Below are 27,458 nucleotides of genomic sequence, written 5' to 3'. Positions count from 1 at the left end.
GTTGGGCACTTACTGGGTCAGAGAGTGGCACTCAGTGTCAGTTTGCACCATGTGACTGCCGCAATTGTTGTTACATGAAGTCACTATAAAATGCTGAGACTCTTACGAAAACAGATGTAGGAAAGAAGTAGAGAACAAGCCAACGAAAGAAAACACTAATAAAAAAAATGACCGTATATTTAACCCTCACATGTAAGATATCAGAAACAATAAACCACAATGAAATACTCTGAGGTACAGTGCCTGATGCACATTTGGGGAAAGCTGTAACAGTTCATTAATAAAGGGAAAATGAGACATCCACCAAATCGTAACAATTGCTACAAAGGAAACCCACACAGGTTCCTTGAAAAAAAGAAGCGCCACAGTTGAAGAAAAATTCGTCCTGATCTGGGATTGAACCCGGGACCACCGCCTTTCCAGGGCAGCCGCTCTACCATCTGAGCTAACCAGGCGGCTAGCAGATGGCAGGATGAAGTCAAACCTATCATCAGCTGGTAGCAAAGGCATGAATTTGACTTAATAGCTCTGTGGAAAAGTGCAAGGTCGATAGAAGTGATTAATAAAGGGAAAATGATATTTGTATGAGTTGCTACGATTGGGTCGATGTCTCATTTTTCCTTTATTATTTGCTTCTCTCCACCTTGCAGTTTTTCGCAGAACTATTGCAACAGTTCATGTGATTAAGAAACCTAAAACCATTTATTCAGCATAAAAAATTTTACGCTGTTTTTGGGTATACCTTTGTATGTCCTTTGTGGAGCAACTGCTGATTCAGTGGTGTACCGAAGTAGGAGCAGTGGAGGGGTGCAACATAGAGGGGCAGGTGACATAAAGAGTGGCAATGGATGTGCAATGGCCACACTGGATTGGCCAATGCCCTTCGGTTATAGTGTTATGTATCAAGAGGTTGTAATATTCTCCTATCTGTGGTTTGCTTAAATTATATGTATGCCTGCATGGTTGCGTAGCAAAGGTATGAGAGGGTGTGTACCATCAGGGAAAATCTGGAATTTTCAGGAGGAAAACAGGGAATTTTTCACCTTGGTTGCTTTGAATCAGAGAAATTTAGTACCTACAGTGGTGTGGCAAATGTAGTGGAAGGGCAGAAGGAAGCAGTGGTTTCAACAGAACCTATACATCCAGCAAATTGTGGTGTCTGTTGTTGGTTTGGTGGGTGTGAGCCTGGCCGGGTTGTTGAAATATGCATGAAGCGTATGATTTAGTTGGCTCTGATAATGCATTCAAACTGGCTTACAGCCTTGTGGTAGTAGTTCAAAATTAGAAGATGGCACTTGGCACTTGGTAACTTGGCAAGCTAATAACCACCATGCTTTATATTGCACCTGAACTGCTAGTGTCATAGACTGCCACGGAATTTTCATAAGAACAGTCAAGGAGAACTTGCAACAGTCGAGGAATTTGAAGATGCCAACATAGTAGGCACCCTGATATGTTTATTTTGTTGTGCATTCATAGTTTAGCAGGTGTGTGTTTTGTTACAAAGCAATAGCTGTGGTACACAGTTGCTGAAGGATAATTTAAACATATGCTATTATTTGGACAGCTTTGTGTCACTGCCACTTATCCTAGAGACGTAGTGTACAAGGATGATCTGAATTTCGGACACCTTATGGCACACTGTTCATTAATTCAGACTCTGCCTGCACGACCGCATAATGATTTGGCGATAGAGTCGAGCAGAAATAATGATGTTTTGGTTTTGATGTATTGCCTTCATGGTCATTGGCCATGTTGCCGGCGCCTCCTTGAATAACTAGAGAAGCCTAGTCAACCCACTACTCACCAACGCACCCAAACCACAAGACGAATGAAACTGCTAAGTTGTAAAGGCTGTGTTTGCTAATTCCTAAATAGCGGCACAGTCCAGATCAACTTCATTGTTTACTAATACTGCAGTCGAACTGGTTTATAATGAACTCGATAGTTCCACGAAAGGTGGTCATCATATCAGTAGTTGGTTTATATATGTAGACTTGTCCTTAAAGGTGCTCAAAAATTAACCACACTGAAGCTGATGTCAGTAGTTACAATTTGGCAGCATTTTGGTCTGAAAACAAAATTTTCAGCATCATTTTTGTTCTCGGTGCATACCTGTACCTTGCTGCAAAAGAACAAAAGGCATCATCATACAGCTCTTTCAAAACGGCACCCAATTTCAATCACCTGTCATTTAGAAACTGCAAGCACAACCGCCAATCTTTTATTTGGGAGCTAGTTATAAATTCTATTACAGTGGGACACAATGGTATTCTGCACAAGAGAGCGAAGCGTTCTGGTTGGTTGGAAGCATAAACTTCAGAAACTACTACAGCATGCCGGCGTTCTACGAAGGTCTCGTACATCTTGGTCCTGGCATTACGATTGTGCGTTAGCCACATGAGAGGTGTAAAATTAAGTTATCGCCTGGGTGAAAAAGATTTGATGTTCGAAGGGTAGAATGTCACCGCAAACTGTGACTAGCAATTGGCAACATATAAATGAAGCATCGCCGAATTGTGATCCCTTGATAACGGCGTCGTAACCACTATTTCTTTGCAACATTTCGTGGGGGCAACGTGTGGTGTAGCATTCTCGCTGACTCAAGCTATGCGAGTATTGACGGTAATGACAGGAACGCTTGAGCGGCTATTCCTATAGTGGAAGGACATCGATGGTCAATCCATATCATTGGAATAGGCGCCATGCCTGTGGTGCTGCATGGACAATTGCACGAAAATGAGAGTGCCGTAGTTAAGGCATTCGATATTGCACCAGCGCACGCGCTGTGCTGGTTGGATGCATCCCATGAGTGTCCCCTTCGAAATGGGGATGGTGAGTTGTGCCACCAAGCTCTCTTTCTTATTTTACCTGATGTCTTATCTGTCTCCCCCCTTTTATTAAAGACAAAAAATTCTTAGCATCAAATTTTCTGAACCGTTATTGGGAACTTTGTTTCTGCACTTCTATGTTGCCCGTGGTCTGCCTACTTTTATGTCAACAAGCCTGAAACCTTTTACTGCTGTTTATGCTGCATGCCTCCTCCCTAGAGGTGTGCCTTGAAAGCGAGTGACCTTCTTTGCAGCTTCCGTAATCCGCACACTGGGTTTGCACGCTGATGTCGCATGTCCTTGTATCATTGTTGTGGTTGGACTGGAGCTAAGCACGTGCTACCATGTCCACAGTTTGGGTGCACTTGCATGCTTTGGTGCTTCGTGTGTGCCCTTTTTTTACAGTGACTGAGTTTGAAGTGTTCATTGTAACAGTATGGCGATTTAAAAAGAACTTTCCTTATACCTGAAAGCAGCTTCGGTAGGCAGGGTCAGAAAATCACAAATGCACTGAAATTTGGTTGTTATTATATCTGAGATTGTTATAAGTGGGTTAGACTCTACTACAAACTTTTTTTGTTCAGAATCACCAAGCAGCTTAGAGTGGTACCAACTCCTCTCTCAATGTCAGCACCAGCAATGGCCACTATTAAAGGGACACTAAAGGCAAATATTAAGTCAAGCTAAAGTGATAGATTAGTGCTCGAGAATCTCTAAGGCATCAATATTATTGCGAACAGAGCCCTATTAATAGAGAAATTGAGGTAAATGCAGGACATGATTAGAGACTCCCCCTGGACATTCAAGTACTTGCCTAATGACAAAAGCACCCCGGGTTAAATTCTGTCACTAGTACTCAACAACTCGTTGGAAAAAAACATCCATATATTATGTTATAAGACAAAATAAAATGCTACTTGTACAGTTCTATTTAATGTTTACAAAAAAGAACTAATTGAAATTGCCCTTGACAATGACATGGGCAGTCAAAAGGTTTCGTTTTCGCTCGACTCTGCGCCGCCCATGCTTTCTCGTTTGAGTAGCTTCGTTATCTCGTAGTGCTGCACTGGTTTTGCTGACTCGCAAAACTTGCACAAACTGCAAGCAGCAGAGAATTCACTTTCCCTGTGATGTTGGGGGATTCCCAAACGGTCTACACCACTCGACCAAAAAGCAGCTGCAGCAGCGAATCCACCGCTCTGTCTTGGCTTGGTACCGCCGTCTGTCGGGCGCCGTTATACTCGCTGACAGCAGCAAAGGGTGGTGATGGCGTATGCAACGTCACCACTACCCCGGTTGGGTGGCGGGAGATTTAAAATTTTGAAAAAGGCATTCGGACCCTTCAGATGCAATTTTCTCGTAAACTAGGTCTTGGCCCAAAACAAGCGTTCCGAGGTTTCTGGAATGGTATTTAAACAGTCCACGTTGACTTAGTATTTGCCTTTAGTGTCTCTTTAAGGGAGGAAAGTGCCAGACAGTGACTGTCGCAGAAAAATGCACGATAATTCAGCTATTGGAGCATGTTCGACCTGTGTTTAAAAGCCACTTACAACAAAATTTTGCCCTGCATAAAAGGTTCAGTTTCAGGTTATGTAGGTATAGAGCTGTGCAAAATATTACGTTTGAAATGCTGTTGGATGTGTTATAAAAGGCTCACAAGTGTAGATAAATGAGAAGAAAGGGGGTTAACCGAGGGGCCCGATTTTTATTAGTCATATCATGAGAAGCCAACAAACACTGACACCAAGGACAACATAGGGGAAATTACTTGTGCTTAATAAATAGAATGTAGAAACGATAAGTTAATGGAAATTAAAGTGGATGAAAAAACAACTTGCCGCAGGTGGGAACCGAACCCATAACCTTCGCATTTCGCGTGCGATGCTCTACCAATTGAGCTACTGCGGCGCTGTTTTCCCATCCACTTTCTTGGGTATTTATGTATACTAGTAGAACCCTGGGAGTGTTAGCCAGCGCCACCACTCACAGACCTTGGCGGCAGACTTAGAACGTCCTTGTTGCCGCAGGCGTCACGAGAACGTGATCTTTTTGGGTGAAGGCAACTGGTCAATGAACCCAAATATGCTACCTGAAGGCATCAATGTTGCCGGATTCGAGACCCTCGTTATGTAATAAACGAGAAGAAAGGGGGTTAACCGAGGGGCCCGATTTTTATTAGTCATATCATCAGAAGCCAACAAACACTGACACCAAGGACAACATAGGAGAAATTACTTGTGCTTAATAAATGGAATGTAGAAACGATAAGTTAATGGAAATTAAAGTGGATGAAAAAACAACTTCCCGCATGTGGGAACCGAACCCACAACCTTCGCATTTCGTGTTGTTTTTCGTTGTTTTTTCATCCACTTTAATTTCCATTAACTTATCGTTTCTACATTCCATTTATTAAGCACAAGTAATTTCCCCTATGTTGTCCTTGGTGTCCGTGTTTGTTGGCTTCTCATGATATCACAAGTGTAGATGTCTTTTATACCAGGGAAAAAAAAAGAGCCCTTACTGCACACTGGAATTGATACATGACTGAGAATGTGTTCCCACGCTCGACCTCCCAGATTAGCTGTTGCCTTTGGGCTCCCACTATGCGCTAAATATCTTGGAGGCAACATGGTGGGACTTGACATCATACCTGCCACTCACCAGTTGCACGTGTCTGCTTTGGTGCTATGTACAGGCTGTCATAAAGGAAACTGGACAATTACCAGCGCAACAATTTGCCCATGTTGCTTCAGCAGTATATGCTGCTCATTTATAACCAAAGTAGGATAGGTAAATTTTTTTTTGCAGCTGGGCTTTAAGTTGTCAGGGCACAGAAATGCGGTGCAGGTATTGGCTGTACTTTCTTTCATATGTAGCGACAGCATGAGAGCGGTTGAAATACAGGCTGATGAGGTTGCAGCCAAATTCATGCACGTCTAGCAATCTGATTTATCAATTGGTGACTGTAAGAGAAACAAACAAAAAACTAGTCGTGCTGTTGCACTGGTTGATCATCGGGGATGTAGGCTCGTAGGCAGTAGCAGTCGATCATATCATAACTCACATGGATCGTGGCTTAGGAAAAGAAGCATTCAAATATTGACAGGCAACCATTCCATGATAGGGTCTGCTAATGCTAGTGCATTACAGTCGCTCAAGTGAATCATGAGAACTACTGAATTTTTTTTCTTTCAGTAACTGGACAGACCTTGTTGCAAATAATAACCTGTTTAGCTAGGAGCTTTTAATAGATGCTAGCTGTTGTTTAGTTGCCTTTAAGGTCTTTTTGGTTGTTACAATGGAGTTTATTCTCATAATACATGGAAAAGGACCTTAGAACAAAAGCTACAATAATGCGGCTTCAAGGGGTTCGAGGCTTCTTATTCAGCTATCTTGATTGCCAAACTGTCTGAGAGACTGAAACACAAAGATAAGGCCAGCCTTGATAAACAGAAATTTTAGTTTTTTTTTGACGAGAGTATATCCACATAGAAATTTACCAAAATGGAGCTTTGCTAAGTGTGAAACCACTGTAAATGTATGGCATGGATGTCAAAGCAAGATGCAATTTCAGCGCTGTTGTAGTGATGCCCAAGATGTGTGCACTGATTGAAACTTTTATTTCTAAGAAATAGAAATTAATGGGTGATACCTGCACCACACGGGTACAAAAAATGGCCTTAACTGCTTAATGCCTTAAAATTTAATGCCATTCCCGCGGTGTTATGGGAACCTCTCGACCCACAAAGCCCAAAGTATCATTTCTGATACGCTGAATTTTGTGCTTAAAAATTCTTAATTAAGCACTCGAAACCCAGTGTAGAGCCCATAGTTGATATGCCAAAGGGAGTAAGTTTTCTTTTCTACTTTCATTTCTGTTTTCTCATAACTTCTACATTTCAATAAAATATAAGAATTAAGTACCCTATGTTTTCATTGACTTCTGTGTCTGTTGGTTTTAAATGGTTGTGGCTTTGTGTGTCTCAACATAGCCTGTGGCGTCCTCTCGTGCAGCACTTGCAGGCTTTGTCTACAAACTCAACATGGGGGTTCGTGGCTCACTTGTAGGCGCTGGGCTTGGAAGCCTACTCGGGTGAGTCATGTTGCCACTTTTGCTAGGTGCACGAAGTCCCCACGGGTAGTGTGCTTCAGAGGCTTGTAGTTCAGGCCTTTTATAACACACACACACACACACACACACACACACACACACACACACACACACGCACGCACGCACGCACGCACGCACGCACGCACGCACGCACGCACGCACGCACGCACGCACGCACGCACGCACGCACGCACGCACGCACGTTATCTTGATTAATGTAAGGCTCTCATAAGTTCTAGTTGAGAGTTGCTTGTACTTGGCACATTTATAGCAGAAGCGCAGTCCTGTCCACTGTGTTGGCCTACTGTCTAGGGCATGAAAGCGTGATGTGTGCGATGCATCTTACATCTGTATAATGCTACTATAAACATACATCCACCTATGACTTTATATACATGTGTCATCATAAAGATGTGTATATTGCTTAAGTGGCCATTTACATATGCTGCTAGGAGTTGTATATTACCTACTGTTACCAAATTTTCATAAACTGAGCATGTTAGGGTTTCTACACTTCCTTGAAATCCTTGAATACCCTTTAATTCAGAAGAAGGGAACTCGGCGGCCCTTGAAACTTCTAGAAAATAGATGTTCCTCTTGAATTTCCTGACAACTAGGGTAGGGGTTGACTTGTGCATTTAAAGCAACAAACTCCTCATAGGGCCTATGCCATGGACACTATCTATCAGGAAACAGTCGTAGATATTTTCCTTCGAGTGTGTAACTAAACGATAGTGATTTGCCATATCCACTGCCACTGAAGACGAGCTCATTTAAATCGCCGTTGCCATCATGGAGCTAGACAAAGCCAAATTAAGCGACCAGGAGCCGTGCCACCACTTCATTGTTTTGCTAGTTTCTTCACGCGGCAGCATCATGACTCCATTCTTGAGCCCAAGGCTCTAGAAACCTTTGGCGGAAAGTAAGCCAAAGGTTTCTAGAGCCTTGGGTTCTAGAGCCTAGAGCCTTCAGCCAAAGATACTTTGTCACAAGTATCTTTGGCTGAAGCTGGACACTACTAACCGTCATGCCAGAAGGTAATTGACATCATTACAATGGGTAAGTCGACTTAGACAAGCGACCTCATAGCTAGAAGCACGTGTCCTATGCAGCAGCGGCTAACCTCCAAGAAATTGCAGCTGATAAGGAGATTTCACTAGTTTTTCATGCATGTGCACAAATAAAGTTTGTTTCCCCTTTTGTTGAATTTTGGCCTTTGGCATTCATGAAGGCGTTGAATTATCCTCAAAGTTCGAGTCATATGTTTTATACAAATCCGGCCATGTTTGCTACATTAATTGAATTTTTTTCGCTTTCTTTACTAATGCAGGCTGCATTGTCCTGAATTGCTGTTTTCTCATATTATGTTTCAAGTTGGATCCATCAATAGCCTTTGGCCAAAGATTCTACCTTTCTTATTGTATTTAAAACCTGCATGCACAAGCAGCAATAAATCGAATTCAATTTAATAGCAATTCGGCCACTGAGCGCAAAGCTGTGGGTTTGATCTCTGGCGGCCGTAGTCGGTTCCAGAAGAGGTTGGAACCCTCTAAAAAAACCCAGATGGCACAAATCAATCTGGAGCCCTACACAATGGCATATGTTATAGCTGCAGTTTTACTCTGTAACACTGAATACTATAATTAAGTAAAGCTTGTCCATCGAATAACCAGTTATGCACATTATCATGTTTATTCAGGTCAGGACATTTTTTTTTAACAAAGCAAGCACTGTAAAACTTGTACGTTGACCTTACACCTTTCATGCGTTTCAGCTCAGTTCATGTCATGTGGTTGGTGCCTGTTGCAGCCAGAGATTGCAGGGTCCGTATTCTGTAGCGGTTCGCTTTGGAACCGGTTCGGTCTGGCTGTTGCCATTGGTCGGCGCTTCGTTGTTGTCATCCCTGGTGGGTGGGACGACAAATTTTGTTGACGTCACACAGGTTGCCAATCATCTGGAAAGGAACCGGTTCCCTGCTACGAGAGGAACCGCGGAGAAGTGGTTCGCTCGAGGGTCGTGCGCGGTGGCGAGCATGATGTCGAAGGTTGCTAGGGCAACCGTGGCTGCTGGCTAGTCTCGCGCCAGCTGACGAGCCGGCACCTAGACGAGACGAGACTGAGACAGCAATGGCGGCTCCTTTGGTTGTGTTGCTGGTGAGCGCCGAAAGACAACGACACGATGAGAGGCAACGATGCGACGCGTTCGGCATGGCCGAAGAAGAGTTTCGAAGGCATTTTAGGCTCTCGAAAGACATAGTGCGACGCCTTTGTGTGGAAGAACATCTCGGACCTCGAAGATTTCGTGGTGTCGACACTACGATGAAAGTGGTGTGCGCGCGGCGGTTTTTTGCCACCGGGAGCTTTCCAGTGCGTCAGGAATGACGAAGCGATTGCACTGTCGCAGCCTTCGGTCAGCCGGATCATTACAGCCATCGCCAAGGCCATTACGGTTGTGGGCAAAGAAAAACGATGGGTTAGATTCCCATTCACGGCGCTACAGAAAGCCGCCGTCAGCTGCTGGCCCAACACACACGACGCCTTTGCTAGGTAGGGGTGCTCCTCGACAAATGAAACGAGTATTTCGTGCTGCCTCGCTGAAACATGAAGACCCAGCCGCCTGTTTTTGTGCGACGACATTGTTTCGGTTTCGGCGCACGAACAAGTCCAAAACGTAAACAAAGCGAGGCAAGTTGTTTGCATAACGTATGGCACACCACCTAGCGACTAAATAAGAAAACAACACAAATAAAATTACAACTCCCAGCAGCCGTCTGCGCCGCAAGCTCACATTTATTACTGAAAATTATATTTGCAAGTGTTCTATACAAACCAATGTATTTTATCAAACCAGCAATATCCTTCAATTGCTATACCGTCCCCCAAGTACAAACAAAAATGATGACGTGATCTTCCGGCAGACCGTCGCTCGTTGATTGGTTCCCCTCACGCTGCCCCGTTCCACTCTTTCTCCGAATGACGTAAACCGGACGTAACAGCCAGACCGAACTGGTTGCAAAGTGAACCGCTACAGAATACAGCCCCAGCATAATTGAACGGATCTACTGCCACAGACGATGCAAGCCAGGAAATGCCTGCTCATCTGACAGCCTAGCCTCTTTAAGTTGCCAGGTCCCTATTGCATTCCCCGGCAAAGAAGTCAGTGTGTGGTGACAGCTCATAATCTACAAAGAATTAAGCAGTATAAACGAGCGGGAAGTGCACACGATAGTGGTTGGGAGGAAACTGGATAAACTTAAGTTTAGGGTACGGTACGGTAGGTCTGTACTGCTTCTGAAAAATAAAAACACCATGCAACCATGTCAAGCGGATAACTTGCTCAGGGCGTGCAGAACCATAGCTGCATTAATTAAAGCACACCACAGGGTCTCAGGGTCTATGAGACACCATAGAAGCGGTTGTATGTCAAATCAACACTTCTGTGCCCGCCATGGTAGCTTTGCGTCTATGGCATTGCTTGAGGTCGTGGACTTGATCCTGACCATGGCCGCCCATTTTGATGGGGGCGAAATAAAAAGCACTCGTGCACTTAGATTTAGGGACACGTTAAAGAACACCATGGTGTGAAAGTTAATCCGGAGTCCGCCACTACGGTAAGCCTCATAATCCGATTGTGGTTTTGGCACGTATAGCCCCATAATCCAATTCAAGTTTAATACTTCCACGATACGATGTGCCATATGAGGCAACGACTATGCTCAACCCTCAGAGAGGTTATGAAATGTGGCGCACAACAATGCTTCAACCAAACACCTCTGCCTTTGTGTTTTGTGTACTACGCAGGCAAGCAGCAGTGGCGCATGCAAGGTAATGTTTAACGTCAACTTACCACTCTCGTTTGGGGCTAAATGTGGAAGAAATTAAACATTTGCCATCAACATCACCATTAATTATCATCAGTCAAAACAAATAGCACACCAGGCTTCGCTTACATTGATTCCCACAGTGCGTGGTATCTGCATAAATTTTTTGTGTGGAATTATTCACTGTATGTTAAACTCTATGCGTGCCACTGCAAGCTTGCAGAACTTGAATGCATTGGGCACATTAAAAAAATTAGTATTTAAAATTTTTGTGTCATACTTTAGCCAAACAGTAGTCGGGCATGAAATGATTGGCACCCCCAGAAATGGCTCCTTCAAGTAACAGAAGCCAATCTTGAAGGCCAAACTTTTGTGAACTGCAAACACCAGAAGTAACTGCAGTAGCTAGAAATGTGCTGTGACTGCCACACATCATTTTATTTTTCCTTGTGTGTCCTGGTGCTTTGCCGCTGCTTCTTATCACGTGAAGAAATTGCAAGCAAACAGCAATGCCCTTGCTGCACCATTGGATGCCAGAGCCTGCAGAGCACACATTGGATGTGGTCTCAAACTGCTTCAGAGAAGCTAACATGGTCGTGGCCCTGCATTGCCTGACGTCACATAGTCGACGTCAAAATGGCAGTCGCACTCAGTGGGAGGGGCTTAGAGGCAGCTATTCAAATCGAAATGAAATTTCGAGTTAAAATGTGTACTAGGAGCCTGGTTTGTTTTCTGCGTATAGCCCTGTAGGCGTCTCTACTCGCAGTTAATTGATAAACTGAGAATATTCGGATGACCATATCATGCCCGCTTTGAAATGGCCTTCAGCAGCAGTAAGAATGGCATTCTCAATGCATGAGAGTGTGCGGAGAGATTGTACAGACCGGTGCAGTACATCCACTGCAAAGTGCATCCTGAAGTGTTGAGCGAGGAGGCTACTCACCAAGCAATGCACTTCTTCAAGATATCCAATATCCAGTTCGATATGAGGGCGATATTTTACATGAGCAGTGGTCAGCAAGTTTCATGCATTCAATATAGACAATCATTAGCTTCATCTGGGTTTGAATGCATATCAAGCAGAGAGGAATGAAATCAAAAGAGAAAAGTTTGGGGATAATTCATAAGGCAGTGCGTTACTGCTGGAAGCCAAATTGGGGTCTCTGAGAATGAAAAGTTGTAGGAAAAAATTTGTTAGTTACAACTATTTATGCTTAGTGTGCCAGAACAATTGAGTGCATTCTGTTAACGCATTGCATTGTTCATTCAGAAGTTATAACATTGTTGCATTGCCGTAAGCCTTTGGGTTTGCAGAACCTGCCATGGTTGCGTAGTGGCTATGATGTTCGGTCACGAAGCACGAGGTCGTGGCATCGAATCCCGGTCACGGTGGCTGCATTTCAATGGGGGCGAAATGCGAAAACACCTATGTTACTTAGAATTAGGTGCACGTTAAAGAACCCCAGGTAGACCAAATTATTTCAGAGTCCCCCACTATGGCTTGCCTCACAATCAGATCGTGGTTTCGGCACATAAAACTCCATAATTAAATTAATTAGGTTTTGGGTTTGCTGAATAAGGGAAGGATGAATGAATCTGCAATAGAATGTTACTTATTTAAGGCGTATAAATACTTAGATATTTGGTAATAACTTGAAAGCTGGGAATAGATGCAACAAGTTGGTTAAAAGAATGGGTTTGACAGTGCCAGCCACCTTTCCATTTCGACGATGACCCTCACAAAATTCATCTGTCAATCCATCATAATCATACGGTAGTGGCATTTGTCGATGCGTTGCTTTGATCAGCAGCTGATGCTATGTCGACAATGCTGACAAAGAAACAAAACGTGAACAGCCAGGCTGAGAAACAGTCAAACCTCGATATATCCAACACAAATATATCGAATTATTGCGTATATCAAACACTTTCTATATCACGTGGAAAATCGCATGCATTTTTAATTTTTTATTTCGAACGGGGCCGGATGTAAAATGGATATATCGAACTCCGCCGCCCCAGACCAAGTGCGCTCTGTTGACAGGAGGCGAGCTTTCCCGCAACACTCTCGAAGATAGCGGCGGCGCGATGGGCGTTTCAGACTGCTGCGTACGACAGCTGCTCACATCTGTTGCGCCGAGGGCGCTATTTGAACCTAGCAGCGTACGCACTGTTATGAACTCCAACCGGTGCCACCAGTGTTATGAACTCCCAACCGGTGCCGCCAGTGTTACGACATCCAACCGGTGCCAGCAGTGTTACGAACTTTCACCGCTGCACCACGAATACGGCTTTGTGGTCCCGTAGCGCTCGTCACCCGTTTCGTGACAGAGCGTTGGTAGCGAAGACTCCGAGCCTGGCGTCGATGAGAATAACAAAAGGGACTTTATACATTATATACAGGTTATCATACAGGACATGAACGGGTCGGCACTGGGGCCGAGTGCTCACAACAAACGCGACTGTTCTCGCACGACGACGTCCGGCGAAAACGCGTTACACATCTCACCCCAGTCGGGAGCGACACACTCTCCCGGTGGGGTCGGCAGATCCTATTTTCGAGCGGCGTGTCGCTGCTTTTATAATCCCCGAGGCCCATTGTCACTCAAACGGCCCAATACAAAGTCAGCACACGACGGTCGTCCGAAGGGTCCAACCAGCGACCGCGCTGGCCACCCGGTTCAAAGTTCGCGCGCGCGGTGACCTCCAGGCAAGGGAGGTGCGGCGCCGGGCCGTCGGGCACACGCGGACACGTCAAAACACGCTGCTCCGCCGAGGCTTCTCCCGCACGAAGGCGCAGCATCTTGACTTGTGAAGGGAGAATTATGGCGCTCGCAGGATAGATTCTGCATCTTGCAGATTCGGGATCCGGGCTTGTGGTAATGGCACAACAGCATCCCCGCCCTCAGATAAGGCGCCGGGAAGACGAGCTGCCTCCACGTGGCTCGGATGCCAGGCGCGCACGTTCGTCAGGCTCGTCCAAGTTCACGTCCAGTGTCGGGACGCCAGGTAACCTCACGTGCCCAGGTCCGACTCGCCAGGACAGGAGCTCTGCTCACCACGTCGTCGCCAAGGCACCTTGACCAGCTCCGCTCGGGTCGTTCCTAAGACCTTGCTTCTCGCCACTGGTCCCGCTTGGTCGTTCTGCAGCTTGCAAAACCGACCGGCAAAAGGCAACACCCAACACGAACAAGTGCCCTCTGTCTCCCGTCAAACACCAGACAAGGCCATAATTCAAATCAACCTAACTAAATTGTTTTCCCCTTTTTTTCTCCCGCTGCAACAAGAGGCAGGTGTACGATCTAGCACACAAGGCTTAAACAATCAGTTTTCAAATCATCAACATAACAAAATAGAAACAATTAATAATCAGCAAAAATAATTACAAATAGAATGGTCCCCTTGAAATCGCTTGGACCGAAAACATACTTCTGAGGAAGCAAATGAGGTCATTCATTTTTCCCGGCGATATTTTCGCGGAATCCGAAGCTGCTTATATTTGCGACCCTGCTTATCCGTGTAGCGGCGGTACAATAAGCCAGATTCCTTGCCAAATGAAACCCCCTTTTTTTTCACTCCCCGTTTGACGCTCTTCCTCAGATCGCCTAGTGAACAATCTTCCTGTTGTTCGCGAATCCGAGTTTCCCTTTCAACTGCAGCCTGCTCCTGCCAGCTGGCGGAAACCGGAGCGAGTGTGGAGCCCGCGTCGCCTAATTGCGGCGTCGCGTCTCTATCGCGGCTAGCACTGCACGCGTCACTCCCACTCACCTCCAGGACCCGCTCGCCTAGGCCAGCCTCCGAGCTCTGCCTCTCCCGTGACTGCTCGCCACTCAAGTTACCCTGATCGGTCCCTATACCGCACAGCTGTTCGCTCACCGACGCTAAGTCAAGTTCCCTCGACAGCGGACGCGCTTTGGATCGCGTGGGGGCCATGTACGCCACGTCGGCAAAGAATGATTTGCCGTGATCCCTCAGCAGCTGCTCCGAGTTATTTGAGAAGAGGTAGGAAAATTGCTCCGGGAGGGCGGCTGACACAGCGGCTTCGGTGTTAAGTTTCCCAAACTCTCCTTCAATGATAACCGTTGCGATCGGTAAACAGACACTCTCCTTCTCGGCCACTTGCCGTATCCTAACGCACTCTCCCGTAAAGTCACTCGAGGAGACGAAAGACGGGTGAACAACGTCCATAGTTGCTGCAGAGTCCCGCAGTGCTCGGCAGTTCTTGCCGTTTACCTTAATTTCCTGCACATAGGGCTCCAATAGACGTATGTTTTTGTGAGTTTCCTGTATCGTTGCAAAAGCAATTCTCTCTGGGCAGCTTGCAGCGATGTGCCCTTGCTTTTTGCAATTGTAGCAGGTTAACGGTTTCCGTTTTTCAAAAGAACGCGTCATTTCGTTTCGATGTTTCGGACCATCGTCATCATTCTGAGATGCATTCTGTCCTTCCCTTACAGTTTCTTTGGTAAGGGATTCGTCGTCCCGAAACTCGCGACGCGTGATTTGCTTCCGTTCGTCGGGCTTCCCGGAAAACCAATCTCTTCTATCAGCTTTTTCTACGCGCACTGCCTTGCTGTGCAAGCTGCGGCGGGTGTAATACTCTTCCGCTAACTCTGCTGCCTTGTTTAGCTTAACCTCCTTTAGCCTATCTTGCAGCCAGAGCCTGACATCCTCATCAATGCAACGGTAGAACTGCTCCAACGCGATGCATTCGACGATTTTGTCGCGGTCGTCGTAAACCTCTTCGCCCTTCAGCCATTCCACCAAGTCGGCTTTTAGACGAAACGCGAAGTCAACATTCGACTCCTTACCCTTTTTTGCATACCGGAACCTCTGCCGGAAAGCTTCGGGCGACAATTTGTACTTCCGCAGTAGCGCTTCCTTCACATCACTGTAGCTCTCAAACGCCTCTTTCGATAAGCAAGTTATTACGTCTGATGCCTCCCCAGGAAGCAACGCTAACAGATTCTGTGCCCAGAGGGATCGTTCAATGCTATTCCGTTCGCACACGTGCTCAAATTTCACGAGGTATTTGGCCATATCCTCTCCGACGACAAAGGGTGGAAGTTGATCGCGTATTCTTGGAACGTTAGAAGTGAGACTAGGCGCTGGCGAGCTATTTCGGGTCTCCAACTCTTTCATTTTAAGCTCGTGCTCACGAATCTCTCTCCTTTCCTCCTTTTCCTCCTCGCGACGTTGCTGTTCTCTCCTTTCCTCCTTTTCCCGACGTTCATTGATACCCGCCAAGGCCTCAGCGGCTTCCTCAGCCGTTACGTCCCCAGTCCTCATGACCTCAAGGATCGCATTCTTTCTTTTGGTTGAGCCCAACTCAATGCCCAACTCCTCACAAATTTCGAGAAGTTCCTTCACCTTGTACTTCTCCATCGTTCACACTGTCCTCCTGCTGTTTACCCTTTTTGAATATACCTGCCGTACGCTACTATAACACTACTAGTAAGACATATGCAAGTATTTCACACACTGCCCTGTTTACCCTCTCAGCATCCCCTGGTTTTCAAAACACTCTTACTAGGCTTGAAACACACAAGGTTAAACACAATGCAACACCAAGTCAATCCCTGAGCTACTATAACCTGTGTCAGAGAAAGTCTGGTGTTTGAGGTAAACTTCAGGCACTCACCGCGCCGAGGTAGCTGATGCCGGTCAATCCCGTAGCTGCCATCCAGTGTTATGAACTCCAACCGGTGCCACCAGTGTTATGAACTCCCAACCGGTGCCGCCAGTGTTACGACATCCAACCGGTGCCAGCAGTGTTACGAACTTTCACCGCTGCACCACGAATACGGCTTTGTGGTCCCGTAGCGCTCGTCACCCGTTTCGTGACAGAGCGTTGGTAGCGAAGACTCCGAGCCTGGCGTCGATGAGAATAACAAAAGGGACTTTATACATTATATACAGGTTATCATACAGGACATGAACGGGTCGGCACTGGGGCCGAGTGCTCACAACAAACGCGACTGTTCTCGCACGACGACGTCCGGCGAAAACGCGTTACACATCTCACCCCAGTCGGGAGCGACACACTCTCCCGGTGGGGTCGGCAGATCCTATTTTCGAGCGGCGTGTCGCTGCTTTTATAATCCCCGAGGCCCATTGTCACTCAAACGGCCCAATACAAAGTCAGCACACGACGGTCGTCCGAAGGGTCCAACCAGCGACCGCGCTGGCCACCCGGTTCAAAGTTCGCGCGCGCGGTGACCTCCAGGCAAGGGAGGTGCGGCGCCGGGCCGTCGGGCACACGCGGACACGTCAAAACACGCTGCTCCGCCGAGGCTTCTCCCGCACGAAGGCGCAGCATCTTGACTTGTGAAGGGAGAATTATGGCGCTCGCAGGATAGATTCTGCATCTTGCAGATTCGGGATCCGGGCTTGTGGTAATGGCACAACAGCACGCGGTGGCTTGGCGTGGCCGTGGCGTGGCCAGGTTGGCTAGTTTGACAATATCGACAACAGGTGCGTCTCGGTGCTGCCGTTTGTGCTACGCCAGTCGTTGTGTGTGTGGCGTAGGCCTGTCATGGTTGGTGGGATGGCTGCAAACGCGAAGAAGCGTACGACCCTGACATTTGCTGCGAAATTGGAAGTGATACAGCGCGTTGAAAATGGAGAAACGAAAGCGAGTGTCGCCGAAGCTTTCAACATCCCTAGGAGTACTTTGAGCGCTCTGCTGAAAAATAAGAGTGACATAAAGGCCAAGGCGGAACAAAACCAGCACTCAGGCGCGCGGCAGGTGCGCAAAGCTGCCTTTGAAGACATCGAGAAGGCGCTGTACAAATGGTTTATTGACGTAAGGGGCCAGAATATTCCTATATCGGGACCAATGCTACAGCAGAAGGCCAAGAACTTTGCGTTCATTCTCGGCGCCGAGAAGTTCACTGCTTTCGGCATGCGGGTTTCGTGACCCGCATTGAAGAAGCTTCCGAGGAAGCAACCGAAGATTTGACGTTGGATGGCACAGAGGAAGAATGCCAGCTTGAAGAAACCTGGAGCCAGTTCGAGCGCTTTGTCGGTGCTGAGCCACACAACATGTGCATTGAGGACTTCGTTGGCGGTGACGACAGCACTGGAACAGTGGCGGAGTTAACAGACATGGAGATCGCTGCAGAAATGACTGCTCAGTGGCCAAACGAAGATGCTGCCGAGGCTGATCCAGCAAGCGCTGATGTTGCCCACTCCCTACTGCAACTGAGGCTGTAGCTGCTTTGGCCATTGTACGCCGCTACTGCGGCGCAATAGAAGGGACTGGACTGTCTCTTGTGGACCGTTTGGACTATGTTGAGGACGCCGTGGTCAAACAAGCGGTTGCCAATATGAAGCAGGCTACGCTGCTTCAGTACTTTCAGCGAACTAAATAAATACTTTGTTTGAAGCTTCATGTGAGTATCTATTGCGCCACGATTGGTTCATTGATTAATTTGTGCTAGTTTTTTATGCGTTTTCTACGTGATTTTATATATCGAATTCTGGCTATATCGAACTATTTTGCGATCACACGCTGTTCGATATATCGAGGTTCGACTGTATTGACTGATGGTATCCATCAACATGAAGGCTTTAGCAAAACACTATATTTCATTTTAAAGCGAACGCTAGCTTTCTTTGAAAGCCCCCCCCCCTTCCCCCGTCACTCTGAATGCGCCTTCTTTTAAAATTATTTTTGTATTTGGCCAAATACACACACACTCAGGAATTCCAGTTTGTGTGTGGCAAGCTGGCTGTGTAGCTTTACGATGAATTGTGAGGAAGCTACGCATGCTTTGGATGGTTCGACACCTGGAAACAACAATGATAATGTTCCTTCTCATGTCCGGTCTGTGACATTGCCAGTGTTTGCCTTGCATAAGGTATAGAGAGAGGTTTTGTGTGGTTTCCAAATTAGTGAAGAAAGAAACACAAGCAATGCACTGGAATTTTGTGTGTTCTGATAACTTCTAAAGCACAATATATAAAAAAAAGAAAAGATTCTATAGAAAAAAAAGATCATGCATTTGCCGTTACTGGTCCAAAGCATTGCAAACCACTAAGCTATGCTTTAATCATCCAAACATCATTAAAGTCTTGAGCATGCCATCTTCATAGTCCTGTTGGTTTGTCTGATGCATTTCAGTGATCCACAATATTGCATGGATAATTCAATGGGATCAGCAGGCTCTTTGCTTATTCATGTAATCAGCGTCAATGTTTTCTGCATAAATTTTTCTGAGTACATATATGTTCAGGTCTTTGGGGGAGAAGGTACAGCAGTACTCTTTAAGGTAGAAAATTGGGCTAATTGGAACTTAAACATCCAAGACATTCTAGTGCTTAGGAGATACTTCGGATTAAGACAGAAAAGACGATGGGACAGGAAGGATAGAAAAGTTCAAGACTACTGTACATTGTTGGTTAGTATGTACAATACTGTGAAACCCTATAATTTCGCAGCCTCAGTTGTTCACGAAACAGTGAATTTGGGCACAGTATTGACCACTAAACATTTGGGTTTTAGCCATACTGCTCACTTGGGCCACAAGAGCTGTTTGCATTGTTTTTTCGCCATGTCTTCCTTTTCAAAATAGTGGGGTTTGTTTAAACTTCTATGTCATTCGCAAGTGCTCTTCAGGCATAATTTCTAATGCATCACTTGTCCAATGGATGCATTGGCTTTCCAGCATGAAATAAACTGGCATGCTTGCATGCATAATCAAGTCAAGATTTTTTATTCAATTATATGGGTACTTCAGGCACATTTCTGCCATCACCATGGTGTTCCGTGTAAAGTCCAAGGGCTATAACATCATTGCGGCATGACGTATGCTGTGTGTGCTAGTGAACGCATATGAGGATGCGCTGACAATGGTGGCTCAGTCACATGCACAAGGGAGGAAAGTGGGGACCAAGTGGCATGTTCTGTTGATTGCATGCTGCCGGAGGAGGGGAGGAGGGCATTCTGCTCTGGTGGCACCTGCTTACGGCGCGGCCGTGTGTGTTCTATCTTGAAAGGAATCTGTGAAGGGGGCAGAGCCCGCCATGCGCTGTGTTTTAGCCGTTGTTCTCTTGGAAGCGAAAGGCAGCACGAAGGTCAATTTGCTCGCTGCTGCTGCCAAGCTTCCTCACCACAGTGTTTTGACAGCGAATTTCCATGGTTATCTAGGTGTGTTCATGTTTGCTTACGTGTGCGTGACATCACGCTTGCTAATTTAGTTAGTAAGCAAATGTTTATATGCTCATATGGCCGATAAAACTACTATCTTTACTTCGTATAGCTATCTACTAATTTGCTATTGCAATTGATGCTTCGCCTTTGGGGCAAAGCTGTGACTTTTTTTTTACAACATGCACAAAGTAGTGTTGCTGCTTGTTTCTTTTGCACACATAGCTTTTTGCTGGCACAATGTAAGCTTGCGTAGCCAAGTAAATCAAGTGTGCCATTTTCTTGGCGGGGTGAAGAAAGCAGGACCAGCTGGCAAAGTAAATGTTTAGTTTATTGTAGTGTCCACATTTGTTTCCTGAAAATTTTGCGTGGCCTTAAAATTTCACAATATTTTGAACCGTGAAATTTGAGGAAATTAAGGAATGGCAAAAAAAAGAAACGGTTTTAAAGTATTGGGAGAAACACGTAATCAGTGTTGTTATGGAAGTCATGCCTCACCCATTTCATTGGACATTGCTGGGCCATGCAGATGCCAAGTTAGCAGAGTTTTTAGCAGAATATTTTAACTTACTTTTGTTTTTACAGGCTTGCATCGGGTGCTACACTGAGTGTGGCAACGAAGGCGATGGGGATAACAGTGCCAGAGTTTCGGTACTGGCAGCATGACTACTGGATGAAGGAATACAGGTAGGACATATTTGGTGGCATCAGTATAGTAACCTTTTGGGTGCCAGTTGACCTTCCGCAGTGCAACAGTTTTGATTTCTCTCTAATTAACACGTTAGCAGGCTTTAAACTCAAGTGGCATTTATTGGTGAAATGTTGCGGTTCTTTTTTATTTTAAATTTGAAAATTTAAGCAAGAGTTATGACTTGTGCTGGCTAATGATCTTAATAAAAATAATTGGTGTTCCTCAGACCACATTCCTTTGTTTTCTCGTCATTGTCTCTTGAAGACGTCGAAGTTTAACGAAATTCTTCAATTGCTAACATCGTCCAAAGCTCCTGAATGTCTCTGTTGTTCGGAAACGTGCAAGCATTGTGCCACTATGCCCTGCCGGAAAATGAAAGACACAAGCAACACATGATAAGTTTTTTCGCATCACGTGTTGTATGAAAACAAGAACTTATCACATAATTTTAGTTCAACCAACTTCTGAGCTAATGGTGCGTCTAGTCTGGGTGTTTCACGTTCACAATATATCTTGGTCACCGCCATGGATCTGCATCGTCGGCTGACAGGCACACTCGGGCATAGGGACTTACTTAAAGGCACAACACAGAACAATAAGCATCGCTTCTCTCTGACAGGAATGGCAAAAAGTATCTTCCTGATTAAAAATGCAAACAAAAGGTAATGGCTATCTGTTGTCATAGTTGAATAGTATTTATTCTTTTCTTTCGACATTTTCATATGTTATAGCAGTGTAGCAGTAAAGTTCAGGATGTAGATAGATGAAAGTATGACATTGAAACTGCCCAAGTACGTTTTGAGATTTCATGTGACTTTGAGGGTGAGAGTGTTCTGCAAGTGGTATCATCAAGTGACAGCGTTGCGCTACAGTGTGGTTCTATATTGACAGACTGTTCATCACAAGCTGCATCTTTATGGCCCTCCACACCATACATACTGGCCTTGTTCCTACACTTGTATACTTTTGTCAATAATAGTGAAACAAGACACATCTCGAGGAAGCGAAAACTCGTATTGGTAAGCAGTGGACGAACAAAGGAAGCAGCGGCCAGCAGCCAGCATTTCGACAAAGGGACCTTTATTGGCTATCTGTGGCAATCTGGTTATCTGGAAAGCACCTTTTGGTGGTCTTGCGAAAACTGAAGCATGCATGCTGCCTCTTGTAAAGAACACATTCATCGCTGACATAGTTATAACTATCATTTTAGTCCTCATGCAATTATTTTTTGCACACGAACTTGGCATTCCTGAATACTATCTCTAAGCATTTTTCTATATTTCTACAAATATAGCAAGTGTGTCCCTTCTGCTGTCATTCTTCCCTGATTACTATTTAAATACTATATAACTTTTCATATTACCCCTCAAAGGTGAACATGCTAGAGGGCAGCACTAGTTTTTTTTTTCCATCAGGTCTGAGAAACGGTTGTTCTAGATTCCTCCACAACTCCTGTAAGATGGTTCAGGTCACGTAAGAATGCTGAAATAAGTTTAAATAAATATTTTTTAGAATATTGGAGCCTCATAGTATTTCGGTTGCAATGCCACCTTATGTTATTGTTTTCGGCACAACTACATAACATTTATACTTTAGACAAACTACAAAATCATGCAGTCCTCATATGTAGCCCTCACGCTTTAAGTACAAACTGTTGCTGAGACTTACTCATTGGCCTACTTAATTTAAATGAAGTATAATTGTTGTTTGATAAAGCTCAACATTTGTGTGTTTGTTTTATTGGAATAGCAATTATATACACACTCCAGGCACATTTATTTTGTCGTCGTGAGGTTCTGTGTAAAGTCCAAGGGTGATAATATTGTTGCCACCCGCCGTATGCTGTATGTGCGAGTGAAAGCGTGCGAGGGTGAGCTGGTGAACGCAGATCAATCTCACCTGCACAAGCGGCGAAGGAGGGGCGGAAGCGCACCCTCTTCTGTAGCGTGCTAGGCATGGGAGTGAGGCGAGGGAGGGGGGGTGTTCATCTCCGGCAGCTGCTACTTACGGCGCGGCTGTGTGGGCACCATATCTTGAAAGCGATCTACGATGTGGCCAAAGTGTGCGCCCGCGTGGGCCTCATCTTCAAAGCGATCTGTGATGTTTGCAGGGTGCGTGTAGTGCCAATAGCGTCATGTGCGCTATGCTTTTGACGTTTCATCCGCATTGAAGCGAGAGATGCACGAAGGTCAATTCGGTTCCTCACTCCAGCATTTTGACATCGAGGCTCTGCAGTCATCGAGCAGGATGCGTTCATGTTTACCTGTGCACACGTGACACAGTGCTTGTTAATTTAATTAGTAAGCAAATGTTTACAAGTTTATATGGCCAATAAAACTACTATTCTTACTTCGCATAGCTATCTACTATTTGCTATTGCAATCGGTGCTTCGCCTTTCGGGGGAAACTGTGGCTTTTTTACTGAGATTGAGGCTTGCCTAAAAGCAATACAAAGCAGTTAGTGAAATATAGTGCTTATGATTTCAAGGAGAGACAATTCAGTATGTCTCATAGGCAAACTTATATTGAGTTTCAGCTATAGCTATAATACTCGGTGATAGACAAAAAATGCAGTGGCAAGTGTCTCTCAAAGAAAACACATGTACATGCACTTTTCTCCATACTGTGTTCAGTCCTGCCTTCCCTTCCGAGTATCTGTGCCACTGATTTTGCCTTCCTAAGTTGCTAATACTTTTCACCATGCTAGGAGACCATTTTGTTAGCAAAGTGTGATTGCGCACTCACGTCTGTGAGTGAATCTACTATGCCTTCCTTGGTGTACATGCACATGTACTAAAGCGGTCCATCAGCAAGAAGGCTGTGGGCAGGAATCAAAGTCACTGTCCTAATCCTTTCTAAAATACAGTAGACTTCATTAATTCCACTGCAGTTAAATTGATTTTCGATTAAATCAATCCCGACTAAAGGCCTTGGCTGGTGTTCACGCATTTCTATGGGCCCAAACTTTTGCTATTTTGATCCTAACATTGGCCCTTGCCTGATAATTCAAACTTCACCAATCAACATGCATGTGTCTCAACACTGGCACCCTATGTCTTGGTTGAGCTTAAAGGGACACTAAAGTGAAAAATGATTTCTTCTGCATCAGTAAATTACTGTTGTACAACACCAAAAACACCACTCTTACAACGATAAGACATTTGGTAAGCCAGAAAAAGCGCAAGAACGAAATATGGGTGGCCACGCCTACTTAAGTTCCCACGCCTGGGGGCTGTGATGTCTTGGATTTTCATGGCATCTTCTATGGCCTACTGATTATATATAGCGGTACAGATTGACTACATTGTGTTCTAAAGGAATGAAATATTAAACATGCCAAGTTTCGGGCACCATCATTCAGCCAACGCAGCCCAAATGCGAAAACATACTTTGGAATCCCTGACATCACGCTGACTTACCGGCCCTGGGGTTTTGGCACGAAATTAAAATACTGATACTTGGACCTTCATTTTCTCATCTAATAATTAAACAATTTTTTTTAAATGACTGCCTGCAGGGTTCTCAAACAATGCTTCATTAGTCTAAACTGATTTATTGTTTCGCTTTAGTGTGCCTTTACGGAACAGTGAATGCATTGAACACAAGTCATCTCCTGTCAAAAAATGCCAATGTTTCGTCTGCTCTAGGAAGATTTTTGCAATGGTAACCATAGGCCACAATGTCTAGTTATGTTATTTGTCTTGTTCTAATGTGCGCTTTCATTTTTATTACCAGGAAAACTGGGCCGAACGTTGTTTACGCGGTGCACTCAGATAGAAAACGAAAACCACCTTCTATGTGTTCATATGCTTTACAAGATAACATTCATGTATTGTGGCAAAGCTGACCTTAGAAGGCCGGCCACCATTTGCAACACTTATTATACACTTGCCTACATTTTTTGCTAAAACATTGGGTGCATGTTAGATTTATGCATTGTTTAGGAGCTTTGCTGTCACTTCCATGTTAGTTTCCTACTCTGGACACATAGAAAGCGGGCATACATTTAGAATCAGGTGGTGGATTCTAACACTTTAGAAAGTGGGCAGAATGTTAAAATTGGGCAAATACTGCTAAACAAATCAGGAGTGTGTTTTGTTATTTTTTCTGTATCTTGTTTAATTCAACCCGCTAAATAATTCAATCACTTTTGTCAGTCCCGTCAAGATCGAATTAACAGAAGTTGACTGTATCTGCTTAGAGAAATAGTATATGTATGATGCCTTCAGTGTTTTGTTTGCATTCTTTTTGTCCTTTTTGATATAACACTGGCTCTTAACCATGAGTTGTGAACAAGTCTGTTAAAGATGTATGAAAAACTGTTGTTTTTCAACTTTGCAGTGAAAAGAAGGCATTATGGCAGAAAGAACAAGCAGCGAAAGGCTCGAATGCATCATAAGGCCACTACAAAAAGCTTCAGGCAGAAGACCTTGTATAGTTGTTTAGTTAAAATTGTGTATTAAAAGCTATTGTACCTATAAGTGTGCTTTTTCATGTCATGTGAAGTGGCATAACAGAAACGGTGCTGAAACTGCATTGTTGTGATGTGTCGCGAGCAATCACTGTAACCTTGAGCCTGAGCCTGATGCATAAAACTTTGCTTCACATACTAGCGGCATTGATTGGACTGCTATGTAGGCTGCCTTTCTTTCGGCTTTGGTTTCCTGCAGAAAGGAAACAATACAGAGGCCATCAAATAAGCTACACGGATGCATCACTTTATTCAGCGAGGTGCCACAGAACATCTTTTGTGCTTCTGGTCGTCCAGCTTGCTCGGCTCTTTCGCTACCAGGAGAAAAAGGGCAGTTTTTACTAGGTAGAAGCAAATATTTTTTTGCGGCTATGCATGAATGCCTTATTTACATTGTTTGGTATCAACATGCAGCTAAGGGAATGTACTATTCAATAGCATAAATATTGCATATGTATTTATTACACAAATTAATGAAAACATGTTTATAAAGTAAACATTTATACAGTCAGCACATCACTCTGCTGGAAAAAGGTTCACAACTTTAAAAATATCAGGGATAAAAAAATTTGAAGATATACATTTTGTAGCCTTATATGTTCTAAAGAAATAACACAAGTTTCAGAAAGTTTTTCGGAAAACTGTTCTTTCCACAAAAAAAAAAAGTTAGCGTGGTTGAGTGGCATGCCATTCTCCAAAGCAGTCCCTCGTCGGGATGAAACAGAGATGCACACCGCATGGCCCACAAAAAACTGCCGTATTCATCTCTACTTTGATTTTTTCATAGCAGAGCTTGCAGTTACGGCGCTTTTCTTGCACCTGGGGCTTGTGCTCAGACTTCTTTGGAGGAGGTGGAGGGTGACTAGGTCTGTCGTCCAACCCAAAAATCTGGTTTACCAGCTCAATTCGATATGAAAGCTGGTCAAAGCCAGCCTTTCTGGAGAGCTCCTCTATCTTGGGGTGATGCTCCCTGTGTTCCTGGAAAATGATGAAGCTGTTGACGGCAGCAATGTCAATGCAGTGGAAGAACAGTGTCTTCCACCACCTGACACACTTCATCAAGACATTAGAGGAAGCAATAAGTTGATGCTAGAAAGCCGACATGTGTGCCTTTATCTCAAAAGGAAAACACTCTATTTCGCACGGACGTTGGTTTCATGATTGCATTCTTTATTGTACTCCGCATGCGAACGCCAGAATGCTTCCTGCAACCGTGGAACTGACCTGCTGAATGGTCCACGTGGCAGCCTACTGATGATGCACAAGATGCCGCTGCCTGACGCCAGTAGACACTGATCATATTTATTTATTTCACATACTGTCATTTCTTCATGGGATTATGACAGGAAGGGCAAGTACAAATGATAGTATTTGCAAAAAAAAACAATATAAATACATTATATAATCAAGAGTGTGTTATTGCAGAAGTTTTCGCTTCGCTAAACAAAAGAATTAAGTACTTCATCACAAATGCAATGTATGGGTACAATATACTATAACCAAAAAGAATCTTAGAAAAGAAGAAACCAAATAAGAAAAAAAACACCTGTAAACACCTGTGATATAAAACACCTAATGAACATGGTAAACAGTATGGAGTCATGCATACAATGCATCATACAAAAAGAAAACTTAGGGATTAAAGTGTTAGGCTTTGAAGATGGGCAGCAAAGCAGAGTAAGTAAATCAGAGCTGTAAGGCGAGGTGGTGTTTTTCCACTGAACTAGCAAATGTATTTAATGAGGAGCTGTTACTAATGGATTCACTCAGTTCATTCCACTCTCTTATCACTAAAGGAAAGAATTAGTTCTTGAAGCAATCGGTATGAAAAGAATACTCATTGAGTGTTTGTGTGTATTTACGTCGCGTTGGCAGTCTTTCATTTCTGTAGATCTATCTAGAGGTATCAATATTAAGCATGTTGTGTGGGAGCTGGTACATAAGTTTAAACGGGCTAGTACTGCTCGGATTTGTACTGTTGAGATTCCGGCTTTGTTAAGTAGTTCAGTGGGCGAGTCTGTTAGTTTGTTTATTGTATGTATACTGTAGAGCTTTCCTTTGTACACCTTCTAGTTTTTTAATTAGTTGTTTAGTGTATGGGAACTAGATAACATTTGCATACATAGGCCAGAAGTTTTGTATCAGATGGTTATCGGGGGTTATAGTTAGTGTGGCTCTTCCAGCTCTCGCAAAAGCACAATCTACTCGGGCCATCTGCAATCCGAGAGTGGACGCAACCAGTTGGCAACCACCATGCTTGTGTGCACCTTGAGAAGACAGACATCATGTTCAAATTCCAAAGCGTCAGGACCATTCGTCCCGCGCGAATCCATGTTGACAATACTCAAGAGGGAAGGGGAATCATAAGAATAAGTGCATTTGAACA

General features: G+C 44.6%; 1 protein-coding gene across 2 annotated transcripts in view; it reads left to right on the top strand.

The window, feature by feature from the left end:
- 140up (RPII140-upstream gene protein) overlaps window positions 1-25,082 on the top strand; it is a 45,194-nt gene extending 20,112 nt beyond the window's left edge. For both annotated transcript variants that reach the window (XM_065446426.1, XM_065446427.2), the window contains 3 exons: window positions 6,846-6,924; window positions 20,496-20,597; window positions 24,943-25,082. In XM_065446426.1, coding sequence (XP_065302498.1) covers window positions 6,846-6,924; window positions 20,496-20,597; window positions 24,943-25,000 — 239 coding nt within the window. In that variant the 3' untranslated portion in view covers window positions 25,001-25,082. The remainder of the gene's footprint in view (window positions 1-6,845; window positions 6,925-20,495; window positions 20,598-24,942) is intronic.
- The last annotated feature ends 2,376 nt before the right edge of the window (window positions 25,083-27,458 follow it).

This window comes from Dermacentor albipictus, chromosome 6 (assembly GCF_038994185.2).
Source record: "Dermacentor albipictus isolate Rhodes 1998 colony chromosome 6, USDA_Dalb.pri_finalv2, whole genome shotgun sequence".
Classification (NCBI taxonomy): domain Eukaryota; kingdom Metazoa; phylum Arthropoda; class Arachnida; order Ixodida; family Ixodidae; genus Dermacentor; species Dermacentor albipictus.
The sequence above is the reverse complement of the archived record's forward strand: the minus strand, read 5'-3'. Positions and strand labels throughout refer to the sequence as shown.